The sequence below is a fragment of the Musca vetustissima genome, unplaced genomic scaffold (assembly GCF_032173495.1).
Source record: "Musca vetustissima isolate MV318-11 ecotype Yass unplaced genomic scaffold, APGP_CSIRO_Mvet_v1 utg163763, whole genome shotgun sequence".
In the NCBI taxonomy this organism is placed as follows: Eukaryota; Metazoa; Arthropoda; class Insecta; order Diptera; family Muscidae; genus Musca; species Musca vetustissima.
Window position 1 is genome coordinate 3,542 of NW_026880780.1, and position 16,213 is coordinate 19,754.

Here is a 16,213-nt window from a genome sequence, read left to right on the forward strand (position 1 = left end):
TCTTCTCAATCTACTAGTATGTAGTAGTGATGATCTTATCACTAGACGGACGGATCGGGTTATCTGTAATTTATTGCATTGACAACTAGTATAATTATTGTTATGTGTTTATAATTTTTAGCGATAATTTAATGGTATTTTTTGAATAACAACAAACAAATACGACATTTGGGAATGTAAATTATGTGTGAACTCACTTTTGGGAAGTTTCCAGAAGTTCGATGGAACACACGTCAATATCAAATTAATACCATATTAGACTATTCGAAAGTCGGCGGTGACGTTTTAAATATGATGGATGGATAATAGATTATAACAATCGAATAGAATGATAAATATCTTATTAAGGTGAAAACATTTTCCGGACGTCCTAGCATTTCAGACTAATATGTATCTATATTTGTTATACATTTCAGGAAGCAGGAAAAACATAAAGAATCAGTTTGCACATTGAATAAATAACTTTTTATATCCTCCACCATAATATGAAGTTTATATTAATTTTGTTATTCCGTTTGTACATCATCGAAATAATCATTTCCGACCCTATAAAGTATATATCATCAGCGTAGAATTCTATGACGATTTAGCCATGTCCGTCTGTCTGTTGTAATCGCTCTAGCCTCTAAAAGAATTGAAAAACAAAATTTTGCGTAGAGTCGTCTTTTGTCTGCAGGCAGGCCAAGTTCGAAGATGGGCTATATCGGTCTACGTCGGTATTTTGGGGTTACTGGGTGCGTTTTTCAACCGAAATTGATGAAATTTGGTACATTGGGTTCTTATTGGGTCCTAAATTTATCCACTAAAAATTATAAATATAGGTTCACTTTCTTTGGTAGGCCCCATGTAAGGGTACCACCCAATTTGCAGTTTTTTGGGGTTTTGGCGGAGTTGGCTGTAATTTAGTACGTTGGATTCTAAGAAAATTATAGATATAGGTCAATCTTTTCGGGTAGCCCCCGTGTAAGGGTACCCTCTAATTTTCGGTATTTTTTTTTTTTTTTTTTTTTTTGTTCTTGAGCGCGGTTTTCAACCAAATTCGCAGTAATTTGGTATTCCCTACCAAAAATTATTAATATTCGCCCCCTATTAGGGGTAGTCCCCATACAACCTCCTTTTTATACCTATCACTACACTGTGGTACAGGGTGCATATGTTTGTAACAGGCAAAAGGAAACGACATAGACACATGGTTCATATATATCTCTCGACTTGCACGAAATTTGGCACAGCGTAATGAAATAGGTCTAGAATGTTATGTGTAAAGTTTCCTGAAAATCGGTTCAGATTTCGTTATAGCTCCCATATATATTTTGGTCCGATGTAATGTAAACGGCGCACCAAGGTCCCTATATATTTTTCGATTTGCACGAAATTTGGCACAGCGTAATGTCTAGAATGATGTGTGTAAAGTTTCCTGAAAATCGGTTCAGATTTAGATATAGCTCCCATATATATTTTCCACCATATATATTTAGGTCTAGAATGATGTGTGTTAAGTTTCCTGAAAATCGATTCAGATTTAGATATAGCTCCCAAATATATTTTCGTCCGATTTAATGTAAATGGTGTACCAAAATCCCTTAATATCTTTCGGTTTGCACAAAATTTGGAACAGCGTAATGAATTAGTTCTAGAATGATATGTGTTAAGTTTCCTGAAATCGGTACAGATTTAGATATAGCTTCTATATCTGACCAAATGAACAATTTAGTATTGGTTGCAGAATGACATATTTATGGATCCAATTTCACTTTACTGGTCCTTTAAAAATGCGACGTCTGTTAGGATTCATTTGTTGAATATGCCCAAAGTGGTGAAGGGTATCATATAGTCGGCCCCGTTCGACTTTGCTAATTTCTTTACTGATTTATATTAAAATAGTTAACTGATTTGCTCCGGCTTTTGGGGTTGCCTCCATATACCTGTATGGGGATATGCTGTACCCAAAATTTTCCGTATATATCCCAGATAGTATGGAATTGTAATACGATTTAGTCGATTTATCCATCGGTTGTAATAATTCTTCCTTTGGAGGATATCGATATAAAAATCTAGATGGTCGGGTTCGCGAATGACTATATCGGCCCGCATTTAGTCATAGCCCCTACATGAAACCAATTGGCTTAAATTTAGGTCTTTGATGCACTATTTGACTATATATGGGAGCTATAACTAAATCTGAACTCGAAATTGAGCTATATCGTTCCTTAATTAGGCATAACCCTTCATATTATAAAGACACTGAATATTCGCTAATGCTTACACAATGTTGTCGATATTGATCCCGCTTTAAGTATGCCTCATATAACTTTGCCCTCCAAATTGTCGTAACATGCGTACATAATATAGGCCCAAATTTTGGGGTTTTGAGTTTTGTGAAAAACCCCTTAAAATTGCTGATTGTTGTAATTGGTCTACATTATGGTTTGCTACAATCGATTGGTAGAATTGTCGTTATAGGTATTAGTTTAGTCCTTATTTATAATTATCTCATTTAATTGTCCACAATTACTTATGACTATTTTCCAACCTTTTTGTTGTGTTTACAGATGCCCCAATTGCAAAAACCAGCTCCCCAATTCAAGGGTACCGCCGTCGTTAAGGGTGCCTTCAAGGACATCTCCTTGTCCGACTACAAGGGCAAATATGTTGTCTTGTTCTTCTACCCATTGGACTTCACTTTCGTCTGCCCCACCGAAATTATTGCCTTCTCTGATCGTGCTGCTGAATTCCGCAACATTGGATGTGAAGTGATCGGTTGCTCTACCGACAGTCAATACACCCATTTGGCATGGATCAACACACCCCGCAAACAGGGTGGTTTGGGTGAAATGGACATTCCATTGTTGGCTGATAAGTCAATGAAAATTGCTCGCGACTACGGTGTATTGGACGAAGAAACCGGTATTCCATTCCGTGGTCTCTTCATCATCGATAAAAATCAAAACTTGCGCCAAATGACCGTCAACGATTTGCCCGTTGGTCGCAGTGTCGATGAAACCTTGCGTTTGGTGCAGGCATTTCAGTTCACCGACGAACACGGAGAAGTGTGCCCAGCCAACTGGAAGCCCGGACAAAAAACAATGGTCGCCGATCCCAAAAAGTCTCAGGAATATTTTGCTGCCGCTTCGTAAATGTTGTGCGAGTAATCGTATTTACGATGAAGAACATGAGCATATTCATATTAATTAATTAGCAAACAGGGGTGTACAAACATTCGCCCCCTACACCGCTATATCAACAGTAATCAAACAGTAGTTTCCTTAAACATTATATTTATAGTTTTAACTCTGGTAGTTAAAACCACTTTTTTCTATTATTTTCGTATCACTACATTTGTCATTCTTGCTGTCACCATTTTCACCCAAACAAAAGACAAAAATGAAATTTGTATCCCCAAAAGAGGCAGCTAAATAAAGTTAACCCTTACAAAAGGGGTTTACTTTGTTTAGCTTTAATAAATTTAATATTAAAAAAAAACCAATAGAATTTATTTTTTTTCTTTTATTTGTTTTTATAAACAATTGTGATTTTTTTCTATATTTGTTTTGTTTTTTTTTTCCTGCACATGTTAGGGTCTTCGACGACACACCATACAATACTTTTTTTCCTCATTATAAGTACACTTTATCAGTACTTCTTTCAAATATAGGAAATATATATAGATGTAAATGGAGCACCAAAGTCCCTATATATTTCTATTTGCACGAAATTTGGCATAGCGTAATGAATTAAGTCTAGAACGATGTGTGCTAAGTTTCGTAAAAATTGGTTCAGATTTAGATATAGCTCCCATATATACTTTCGTCCGATTTAAGATAAATGGTGCACCAAAGTCCTTTTATATCGTTCGATTTGCACGAAATTTTGGAGAGTGTAGAGTGATGAGTTTCGGGAAAATCGGTTCAGATTTAGATATAGCTCCCATATATATTTTCGTCCGATTTTATGTAAATGGTGCACCAAAGTCCTTGAAAATCATTAGATTTGCACGAATTTTCGCATTGCATACTGAATTAAGCCTAGAATGACGTATGCTAAGTTTCGTGAAAATCGGTTCAGATTTGAATAAAACTCCCATATATATTTTCGTCCGATTTAATGTAAATGGTGAACCAAAATACCTATATATACTTCGATTTGCACGAAATTTGGCATAGGGTAATGACTTGAGTCTACGTATACATTTTCGTCCAATTTAATGTAAATAATGAACCAAAGTCCCTATAAATCTTTTAATTTACACGAAATTTGGTATAGCGCACTGAATGGGTTCTAAAATAATGTTTGTAAAGTTTCCTAAAAATCGGTTTAGATTTAGATATTTTTTGAGGCTATACATAGGCATTGATTTTTGACACATTCTTGCGGACAATTCAAGTTTATTTTTAGATTATTTTGATTTGAGATTTTAGGATCAGGTCGTGGAGCTCATTATGTCAAAAATCAATATTGGATCAAGGTCTTGCCGCATTTTCAACTGAAGTTGCTGCAATTTGTATTCCAGGTTCTTCAACAGTGAAAACCATATTTCAAATTAAACATATAATTGACTAATAAACTATGTCTTTGGGCCAATAAATATGTTCCGCGCAGTCATATAAAACGGAACATATAATTTTTCTTCGATGTGGAAGTTTTTGCCTACATTTTGGTGAATACTCCAAACTTTCGTAAGGGCCCGTTTTTGACATTTCCTTCAGCAAAAGCATGACACATTATGATTCCGAAATATAACCAGTAGTTAATCTTAACATGTGTCATATTCAGATCAATAAATTGTAACTCCTATCTGGGGGAATATCAATTATAAATATTTGGCCCCCATTATGATTTTATTATTTACATTAGGGAATTTAAAAAAGAAATATTTATTTATATATAAGTATTTTTTATTTTGAACTTCACCCAATAAATAATTTTCAAACAAACAAAAAAACTGACCACTTAACACCCACTTTTTGAAAAAATAAAAACAAATTGATAAAAATCTCAATCATCAATGGCTTTGGACTTCCTTAAAGTCCAATTGATATTTTGTTAGTGCGTCTGCTTTCTGTGCACAAAGTGCACACGGTATACTCGTTCTTGATACGGGAATCCGCCATGTCTATGTTAGCTAATCTAACGAAATGTTTATGACTCGCATTTTGTTGTTACGTCGTCAATGGAGCCTAGCCCCCTTACTCTTCACACCATCATGACTGTTATCGGAAAGTATTCTACGATTCTTTCTAGATTTGTCATTAAATAAATGTTAATATATTCAGAGCTGTTGTTGTTGCTGTTCCGACACGTTGCTTTGTCTGTAGATATGTATGAATGAATGTAGGTTTTTTTTTTGCAAAATACAATCGGCGGGTAATAGCGTCATATAATTGCGAAATTAAGTTCGACAGTGAGTGAACCAGATGCTGGTTGGACACTGTTTCCATTTCCGAATACTAATGAAATGGAATAAATTTGGCAAGGCAATTTACATTAAAGTTGTTTTAACAAAAAATGAGTAATTTAGATTGCCGATTCTTGTAAAAAAATTAGGTTTGCAGAAAGTTGTAAGGCGTTCAAATAACATAGAGGCTAAGTTCCTAATGTTTATTCATGCTGTCGATTTTTAGATGAATTAGGTGCTAAGTTTCTCTGTTCTTCTAGGGACTTATTAACTTGTTGATATACAGTATTTTCTATTAGAATCTACAAATGGGCCTACATTCTGTTGCATTGTGTGCTTAATAATCACCCTCAGAAGAAAATCCCAAATCATTTATATTCCAGTGTCATTGTTCGCAATTGTTCTATTTATTGCATTGTAATTTGATATTGGCGGCATGTAATCTTAATTTTTCCGCAATATCCAGCTTACAAATGCTTTCGAAAAAATGCTGGCAATTAATTTGCAAACAATAGAACGAGATCTGTTTCCGAATAGTTTAATTATACGACACAAATAAAAACGTAGTTCGGCGTAGTGAGGGTCTATCCAAAGTCGTGGATTTTTAGGACCATGGACGTGGATTTTTTAAAGAAGATTTTTAGGGGTTCTATCCATATGCGTGGATTTTTGAAGATTTTTTGAGGCTCTATCCATAGGCGTTATTTTTTAATTAGGATTTGTTGAGGTCTATCCATAGGCGTGCATTTTTTAAAGACGATTTTTTGAGGTCTATTCTTACGCGTTAATTTTTTAAAGATGGTCCTATAATCTGTTTTTAAACAAGACTTTTTAAGGTTCAATCCCTAGGCGTGGATTTTTAAGGAAGACTTTTTGAGACTCAATCCCTAGGCGTGAATTTTTAAGGGAGACTTTTTGAGACTCAAACCCTAGGCGTGGATTTTTAAGGAAGACTTTTTGAGACTCAATCCCTAGGCGTGAATTTTTAAGGGAGACTTTTTGAGACTCAAACCCGGTAATCACGAAAGCGTCTGACTATCTCAGACGCTTTCGTGATTACCGGGATTTCTGCTTGAAAAATGCTGCAAAGATCGTTAAGTTTATATGAGTTATAGATTTCTAGTTCCCTGCAGTAAACGCCTCCATAGTTAAGGAGCCACCAGTCCAGGATTCTCTGCAAGGAAACTCCACTCTAATGACATTAAAGTCTCTATGAGAGGGAACGTAGTTACTGATTTGAGTACTCCTTCCTAAGAAGTTACAACCTGGCGTCGTGTAAAAGATACTAGCGTGACCAAATTCAGCGATTTCCAGGCACCCGTTTCCCGGAGCTTCAGAGCACAACTAGCAACCTGGAATTTAAGAAGATGTTCCAGCGGTTGGCGATTCAATATTGCAGTTAAGGCTGCTTGTGGTGTGCTTCTTAATGCTCCAGTTATCAGGATCGAAGTCGATCGCTGTACTGTATTCATTTTTTGCCAGCAGTATCTTCTTGTTGACCCCTATATTTAATAATGGGGAGTACCTCCGTCACATACAACCAGTGTATGACCTCTGGGTTTAGTCCCCAGCTCTGACTATAGAGTTCCTGCAGTTCTTTCATAGTGCGATCCTTAATATTCCTATTCCACGTTAATTTGTAGTTAAGGATTGTACAAAGGTATTTTGGTTCTAAGAAAGGGGAAAGGGGTTGAGTAACCAACCCAAAGATGACAAGCGGAAATTTGGGATCTTACGTTTCCTAGTGAAAAACACCATTTCTGTCTTGGTGGGAATTTGAATTATAGATTATTCGAAAGCAATGCAAACATGAAAGATCTCAGGAGGCCGGTCCTCTACTGAAATGATTTTTTTCATGTGGAACCCTTGTGTACGTCCCTGAATCTTGGTATTGCTATTGGTATTGGTCTATATACCCTTCCACATAGTTGAACAACAACATCATTGTATTTGACAATAAATAATGGCGGATCTACTTTCCACACAAATATATATTGACTAAATGAATGATGAAAGTTATGACCCAATTTTAAGATTCAAATACAAAATAATTAAAGATTTTAAATTGCATCTACTTGGAATGGCCTTTAGCCGGCGACAAAATAATTAAACCAAATACACCTCCCAAATCCCTGCGATCACTTCGTGCCTTTAAATTCATACAAATCTGCTTTCCTTATTACGAATTTGATGGCGCAATAGCCTCCACTCGTATGACACACCGACCCACTAACATGGCAAAATTTCCTTCTACTTTCCACACTCACACACATTTTCATGACAACAAAATGATTTCAATGTTAAGTGCAGCTTGTTTTCGTTTCTTTAACACTTGTGCGCCTAGACTAGCTACAATAGAAAACTTGTTTGTAGCCAGAGAAAAAAGTGTTTAGCTCTCTTGATTGTCTGCTTTGACTCTCTCTTGGGGGAATTGCATGACCACCGCCAATAGATTCACTTTTTAATTCCAATATCCCAATGGAGATTTAATTTCGAACAGGTTTTTCTGTATTACATGTGCACACTGACCGCCACCTGGTTAATTTGCAATAAAAATTAAAAGAATTATTACTGCTGAGCGGAATAATACGAAATTCTTACATGCTAGATATAAGCAATTAGTATGCTTACGATTCTCGCTGCTCGGTGTACATGACTTGCATAGTAAATTAAGATTTTTGCACTATTAGAACACCATTTCCCTGGGGAACAATATACTTTTTACAATCTTTGGCCGTGGGAAAATTCAGCCTCCATGAAGATACATCAGACAACGGCATGAGGTTGATTGACTTCGCGGCAGCTAAAAACATGGTAGTTAGCAGCACCAGATTCAAGCATCTCGATATAGACAAGGCCACCTGGATTTCTCCCGATAGATATAGTCAATAACTACATCCCGTCCGAGAACATCATAGGGCAAAGCAATCATCCTTTCATTGAAAACCTTGTTGAATTTATTTTTATTTAAACCGATTTTTTAATTATTCCTAAAACCTATACTTCGTAGCCTATTATGAATAATTTATTGGTCGTTAATAAAGTAACTAATAACTTTGGCCAATGACAGAGACTAATCCATAACCACAAACACCTCCCAATGTAATATTTTGCCAACAACCCCAATTACCTTCTATTTTCAGACCTTTCAATATTCACGCATTTTTAATCAAATAATAATAATTGAAGGTTAATTGTAAAGACACATTTATGGGAAAATATTGACATAAGTTGCTAAAACACGAAAAAAGCTGTTCCATCGATTGCGTGGGAGTAAAAACACATTGAATTCGTTCGTACTTCCCATATGTTCGTGTTCCCACCCTCCCCATGTTTGGTACTAATAAATCAATTAAATGAATTAGAATAGAAATAAAACGAATAGAAACGAAATTGTTTATTAATATGATATGGCAAATTGTTATCAACACATTAAGATATATATCAGCAGCAGTAGTGGGGAACAGAAGTGATGAGCAAGTGTATCTCAAAATGCTAATCACCTTGTTTGGTGATAATAATCTTAGGGGTACTTCAACACTTAATCACCCTAAAATGAGATACTGTTTATGAACTTGCAATCAAATATCCATTAAGCAACTCACTCAAATCTTTCTAACCATATGTTAATTTTTTTGTAATTAGTTCGGTAAATAACTTTCAAAGGTGTATTTAAATTGAGAATATTTCAATTATATTTATGAAACAGTAGAATCACAATAAGTCGTAATTACAAAAAATAAATTTTCCCAATTTTAAAGTATAATTTTGTATTTTCTAGTTTTAATTGGGCAGATACAACTTGAATATAAAAGAAAAATATGTCTGTTCCATATCCGACAAGAATGTAGAACATTTTAATACGATAGCAATTGCTATTAGTTAGATTAATATAACTTTTGAAACTATTAAAAAAATGTATATAAATAACCTAAGTTCTATGGGTGTCATGACAAATCGTTAACGAATTTCATTTGTTTGGAATACGAAACATTCAAAAATATACATTTATTGTATTACGAATTGATCATGATTGCGAAAAAGGTCTTACGGAATCTTGGTGATTAAACAAATAATTGAAACAATTTCTCGATGGGATACAAATAAAAGCCATACGATTTATTTTGCTAACACATACGAAAACATTTTAGATGTCCATCTTTAACTTGTTAAATAAAAATGAATATAACCTCAATACCAGTATACAAATATTTATGAGTAAATAAAATAATCGACAACGGGCGTTTAGAAATAAATAATACAAACCAAACAATCTTAAACAAACGACATTCATTAATGGGCTTTTAACAAAAATAAAAAATAACGTTCTTTTACCTAAAATTATATGATTGATTTGAATTAAAAAAAAAGAAATGTAATAGTTTTCATGTAAACTGTAGATGTTATGGTTAGTGATTAGAAGATTGCATGTTTTATATACGTTGCTACTTATAAATGTGTATTTGAAGGTGAAATATTCTGACAGAATACTTTACAATCGAAATCGCTTATTACGAGGGTCAAGAGACTAGTGGAAATGGTCGTTATAAGAGATATGTCGTTATGCACGATATCAAATAAAGGGCAGAAGTTTGGATAAGTCGTTTTAACTGTTATGTTGTCATTTGAATACGTGCTAACAGTTGTGTGACTGATTTTTATTTAATGGTAACAGTAAAAACAACAATATATGCAGCATACTTTAAGGAGAATAACAAAAAATAGTTTATATTGAAATAATTTTTAATAATGATATGTTTGCATTAATCCAATCATGTATGTGTTTTATTAACAGGAAAATAGCATTAGTGAAATATTAAAACTATTGTACATCCAAATATTTTTACCTAAAATCGCACAAAGGGCTCCATAATTTTTTTTTAATTTGTAAATGTGGTGAAGTGTTAAATTTGTCATTCCATTTGCAACACCTCGAGTTATTGTGTAAAGTGTATATTCTTGATCACAATAAAATTCTATGTAGACTTATGCGTGAAATCACGATAGATCTCACAATATTTAAAATAGAGATTTCACATTTTACATACATTGTTAATACTCCTAGGATGTTTGGTATTGAAAATGAGATATATCAGAACATTTGGTGTTTTGGGTTTTTTGGTAGGTTTTCTAACTGAATTTGCTGTATTTTGGTACTTTGAGTTCCCATTGTGTAGCAAATCTACCTATGAAAAATGACAGATATCGGAGTCATTTGAGTTCCATTTAATTGCAAATCTACTTACAAAAATATGATCAATTACTCAAAATAATAATTACTACGTATAATAAAACAAGTAAAAGTATAAATGTAAATTAAATAAAAAAATATCAATTTTGTTTTTGCAAAATAGTCAGGCTGAATCCCAGTTTGTTGTTTTTATAAAAAACAACTATTTATTAGTGGGGAATGTATGGCATTGTTTGCCGAGGGGTAAGGCAGAGAAGACTATAGTTTCGGATCACGCCACTGATCCTCATCAGTTCCCTTAGTTTTTTGTTGGGATATTCTCCCCAGAAGCTATTGTTTCTATACAAAAAACCTTTTCATACCCAAATGTCTCTTGTAACAAAGCGAAGTACTTAGCTGACCAACGACATAAACTGCATGAGAATTTCGCTGGTGCCTCACTTCGAGGTTACCCCTCGCAAACAATGCCATACATTTTCCACTAATAAATAGTTGTTTGTTATAAAAACAACAAACTGGGATTCAGCCTGACTATTTTGCAAAAACAAAATACAAATGGTATCCCAAATAAACCGCCAACACTACTGAAAAAAATATCAAGATAAAATCCATTCTGACAAATTGCATTAAAATGACTCAAAAAGTGATTCTAAACTGCTCATAACAGTATTATAATATATATATATATATATATATATACATATATATATTCAAAATGTTTTAAAAATGTTAACATCATTTATTTATAATAACTTGTTTAACCCTTCGGTCAATAACCAAAAAAGTATACGTAGATCAATAACCGTGGCACATTTGTACCCATCCAAAGAAAAACTATCTTTGGATGGGTACAAATGTACCACGGTTATTGATCTACGTAGGCAATAACTTTAAAAAATTGTAAAAATTATATATATGGAAAATATTATTTTTTTTTTTTTTTGATTATGTGTGAAAATACCTCAAAAATGATTCCTCAAAATTTGATCCAAACATCTCCATTATTAAACATTTTACAGCATTTTTATTCAAAAAAAGGTACACATGTACACGGTTATTGACCGTAGGGTTAAATAGTGGTTATGATATTTGAGTAGTCATGGTGTAGTGCAGATTTAAACATGTTTAACATATTATATTTATAAGAATTTGTTTGAGAGTAGCTATGATTTAAGGTGGTTTCTTTGTAATTATATATAAATCGGCAATTAAATTTTAATTTGGCGTCAATTACAAAGTAAATAAAGACGAATTGTCAATATTATTAATTGAGGGATCGGATTGAGGGAAGCCACAAAACAAAACTAGTAACGAATGGTCAAAAGTCGGGCGGGGCCGACTATATGATATCCTTCACCACATTGGGTACATACATGAGGATACAATATCCTGTAGACAGAACAGACATATTATATTTAGAGGACATTTGAAATGGAATCCGTCGAGGACATTTGAAATGGAATCCGTGCGATCTACATAAATATTTGAACCTATTAAAAAAACATACACATACGATTCTGAAATCTATGAGAATATCCTGGTCAATTGAGACTTCGATTCCTTTTAATTCGCAAGCAAAATTATGTATAAATGTAAATTTGGACCTAATTGTGCAACCGTGGTATATAACATTTGGTATGCTGCTGCACAGTACGCTGTCCACATATGGAACACACGTAGGCTCCTCGGTGAAACACTTACATAAAATCAGAGGAAAATATACATGAGATACTCACATCATTAAAATTTCGCATAAATTTAACAAACATAGGCTCTTCGGTGCACAATTTACATAAAACCGACAAAAATATATTTGGGAGCATACGTCTATGTGGACCTAACTCAGTACACACTACAAAATGTTGTCTCAATCGAACAAATATTGTGAGTTTGGGGCACCATTTTCATAAAATTGGACAAATCTATATATATATAGGAGCTATACCGAAATCTGATTTCGATTTCAATCAAACTTAACACACTCTATCCTTGGGAAACAAAAATTGAGAGTCTGGTTGATTACTTACTTAAAATCGGACGAAGCTATATATGTAAGCTATATCTAAATCTGAACCGATTTAAACAAAACATCACAGATATCAATATGGAGATATATTATGTCTTTGGGTGACCATTTAGGTAAAATCGGATGAAAATATATATGGGAGCTTTATCTAAATCTGAATCGATTTTCTCCAATTTCCAATAGAGTTCGTCCTTGGGCCAAACAAATGAGCTGTGCTAAATCTCATATAATTCGGATCATAAATGCGACCTGTACAAACCAAAAAATCTATTCGTAACAGCAAAGTCCTCACGACACACCATCTATTAAATTGTTCATCCGAGCCTACAAGTCTATACTTATGGCTAAAGCCAATAGATTTGGCAAGATTTCTCGGGCTACACTCTTCAAAACAAGTCTAGATTAGGACACCCCGCGGATCGTTTTGAAACTTTTACCACCCTGATTTTCTTGCGGAAATCGGTATTTCCGGAGATATGGGCCTCCAAAGTTCCGTTGGGACCCTTTTGTTTCCTCATGATTTCTACACTTACTAAGGCAATGTGGATATCAATTTAAAGCCTTGATTATAAAAATATAATATTCTTATCAAAAAAGTTCACACATTCTGAGATATGACTCTCCAAAATTCCACAGCACCCTTCTTTAATTTTGAAAAACAGTATGGGTGTTTGTGGGTAGCCGATCCTCGGCAGGGGATTTAAGACTTTTACCAATGGACAGATGGTAACTACGGCTACGGGACTGAATTTCCTTTTAATTAAAAAAGTATTTGTGGGTAGCCGACTTCGGGCCTCCATATCTCCGGAAATACCGATTTCCACAAAAAAAGTATACCGTTTTAATCAGGACCCAAGGACTACATATGGTAAAGATATTCGAGGCGGCCTAAACTAGACTAAAGCCCCCACTTGTTATTAAATATCTTTACCGAAACGTTTGAAATTTTTACTGCTGATAGTCCTGATAACAACCATAGGAGAACTTCATACTTCCGAAAGACAGTAATCGCCTTTGTATTTTAGTATCTTTAAATTTAACATTATTCCGAAGTGAGCTATTCAAATGTTTGTATTTAAGATATGTTTAAAGAACTCAATACGTCCCGAATTGTAGTACTACAAAGTTCCGTAGACACCCTTGTACTTTCTAATATCTCAAATCCCGGTCCGAACGGATATCTTCAATAATAAAATATACTCATATACGATTTTAGTCGGATTAGAAACAATGACAACATACACAAGGGGAGCTACGTTCATATCTCGGAAGCGTATGCGCATCATTTTCCTCGATCCACGACCGGGTTTTAAACTTGACTAGTTTTAAATTGAAAACTGATCTCTGAAAAAATCAAATCTATTTTGTTAAAAAAGTGTTTAATAATTCTACATATTTCAATACCTCCCGAAGTTTAATCAATTCCATAATCAATCCTTTGTATTCCTCCACATTTCCAAATAAAACGGGTTGTTGAAATTTGAGTTTTTTCTTTTGTTTATTTTTTTTCCTCCTTCTTGTGCTTAAAATTAAGCAAAAATCATTATTTTTTATAATTTATAAAAAAACGTTTGTTTTTATAAAAACAAATTAAAAAAACAAACATCTACCGATTTATAGCTAAACACATGTTGACATTGTGTTATGGTTGCTGGGGCGATGCCGCTGCTTTCCTTTTTTGTGGACAACAGAATTTAAGCGTAGATTTTTGTTGTTGTTGTTGTTTTTATTTGTCTGCATTTAGAAGAAGAAACCCAAAATTTTACCACCCAAATGTTTTCTTCTGGCCTCTTCGTGATCCATAATACCGCCAGAGGTGGTCAAAACAACATAACCGAACTGACGAGAGGGCAACAAGTTGTTGGTCCACTTTTCAATGTCATTGATGGGAACATCGAAACGGGGGGAGATGACGCCGCACTTGTTCAAGCGACCGGTAAGATTGACAACAATCTTGCCAGAACGGTGATCATCGACAATTTCGAATTCACCAATGTAGCCATGTTTCATCATGACAGTCAAGAACTTGATGATGACCTTGGAGCAGGGACGGAGGAGGACCTGACGTTTGCCACGCTTTTCAGCGTTGTTAATGCATTTCAAGGCATCGGCCAATACGTTCATACGCACCATGGCTAAAAGGAAGAAAAAACATGAAATTAGTAAAAAACACTCCGACGACATGCATATGCGAAAAAAAAAAAAAAATTAGCAACAACAAATTTCAATGAAATGATTTTTTAGAAGGAAATGTAAACAAATTGCAGTTTTAATAATTCGAATCGATTTTGATCGGTGGTATCCAGAGCAGCTTCAAATCTCTGTTGGTTTTAGTAAACTGTCAAATAAGGCGGACAACGACGGCACGACATGTACGAACGAAAACAACAACAACAATGAACATGTCTGCAGCAGACAACCCCGACAACCGGTAAACATTCATCAAAGGCGCGGTGTAAACAATTCGTATAATCCTTGGAATAGGTCATTCAACTTGAGAACACTTTTCCCCCAGTTATGGGTAACAATAATTTAATGAACAATCACAAACTCTCTCAGTAATTTTCGGGGCATTTATTTACTCATTCCGAGAGTCCATTTCACTCAAGTCTATGTCCAAAACGTCAATATTCAAACAAATTGCAATTTATTCACATTTCTCTAAAACATTTGGTCGAAATTTCATAACCACATCAAGGCCAACATTATGCCGGACAATATTCACATCATTTCATTGAAATTTCACTAAATTTTCACAAAGATTACCTAAGATTTATTTTGTGAAAATTTTTAACAATTTTACACGAACGCGAACGTATCGAAAAAGAGGAAGTCCATTTTACGTCAGTTGCCAGTACTGATTTTTGACGTTTCACAGCTGTCAAAAACAGCTGTCATGTGGTGGCGCCATCTACATGTGAGCGTGTATTGTCAGTGGGTATACAACCCTGGGACAGTTGAGACGCAAAATAACTGTAAAATGAAGTTATGACTATTGCAACGCTGACGCAAACTTTGTTTGTGTTTATAAAATTGTGAATTGAAAAAAGTATTGTAATATAAATTAATTTTAATTCGAATAGCAATCGGAAGTCGAAGTTTTAACAACGTGAAGGACTAAAAAAATTATAAACCATACGAACTAAAAGAAATTGCATATGTGAAAACAATAATTGGTGAAGATTGCTCTGAACATTTGAACCTTCTTCAGAATAAAGAACATTTATTGGTTGGGCATAAAGATCTTGCAATAAATACATACATCATTCGGTCAAATTTTGGATTTGAAGCTTTTCACAATGAAATTGAAAAGAAAAGTTCGTGTACTAAAATATGAGTCAGATTCGATATCCTTATTTTCTAATGATTCTGACTTCAATTCGAGTTCAAAGGGAGAGAGAGAGTTTCTATGTAATTGGTAAGTAACCACATAGTTATGAAATGGCAAACATCAAGAATTGTAAACAGTTTTATATTGCAGCGGTTGGAATATATGTTAGAGCTATGTCGCTAAATGAACCGATTTAAACGGAATATGTATATCAGAAGATAACGCAGTGTCAGTTTATTATAGGTAAGTGTGACATGAAATTTTATATGA

At 34.2% G+C, this 16,213-nt stretch overlaps 2 protein-coding genes across 2 annotated transcripts; one reads left to right on the forward strand and one right to left on the reverse strand.

The window, feature by feature from the left end:
• Window positions 1-2,542: 2,542 nt before the first annotated feature.
• On the forward strand, window positions 2,543-3,187 carry LOC133326602 (peroxiredoxin 2). The gene has a single exon (XM_061535232.1). It carries the CDS (start codon window positions 2,553-2,555, stop codon window positions 3,135-3,137), a length of 585 nt encoding a protein of 194 aa, XP_061391216.1. The 5' UTR covers window positions 2,543-2,552; the 3' UTR covers window positions 3,138-3,187.
• Window positions 3,188-14,091: 10,904 nt separating this feature from the next.
• On the reverse strand, window positions 14,092-15,499 carry LOC133326603 (small ribosomal subunit protein uS8A). Its single transcript, XM_061535233.1, has 2 exons — window positions 15,379-15,499; window positions 14,092-14,747 (listed from the first exon to the last, which is right to left on the reverse strand). The coding sequence occupies exon 2, from the start codon at window positions 14,743-14,745 to the stop codon at window positions 14,353-14,355; it is 393 nt and encodes a 130-aa protein (XP_061391217.1). The 5' UTR covers window positions 14,746-14,747; window positions 15,379-15,499; the 3' UTR covers window positions 14,092-14,352.
• Window positions 15,500-16,213: the final 714 nt, after the last annotated feature.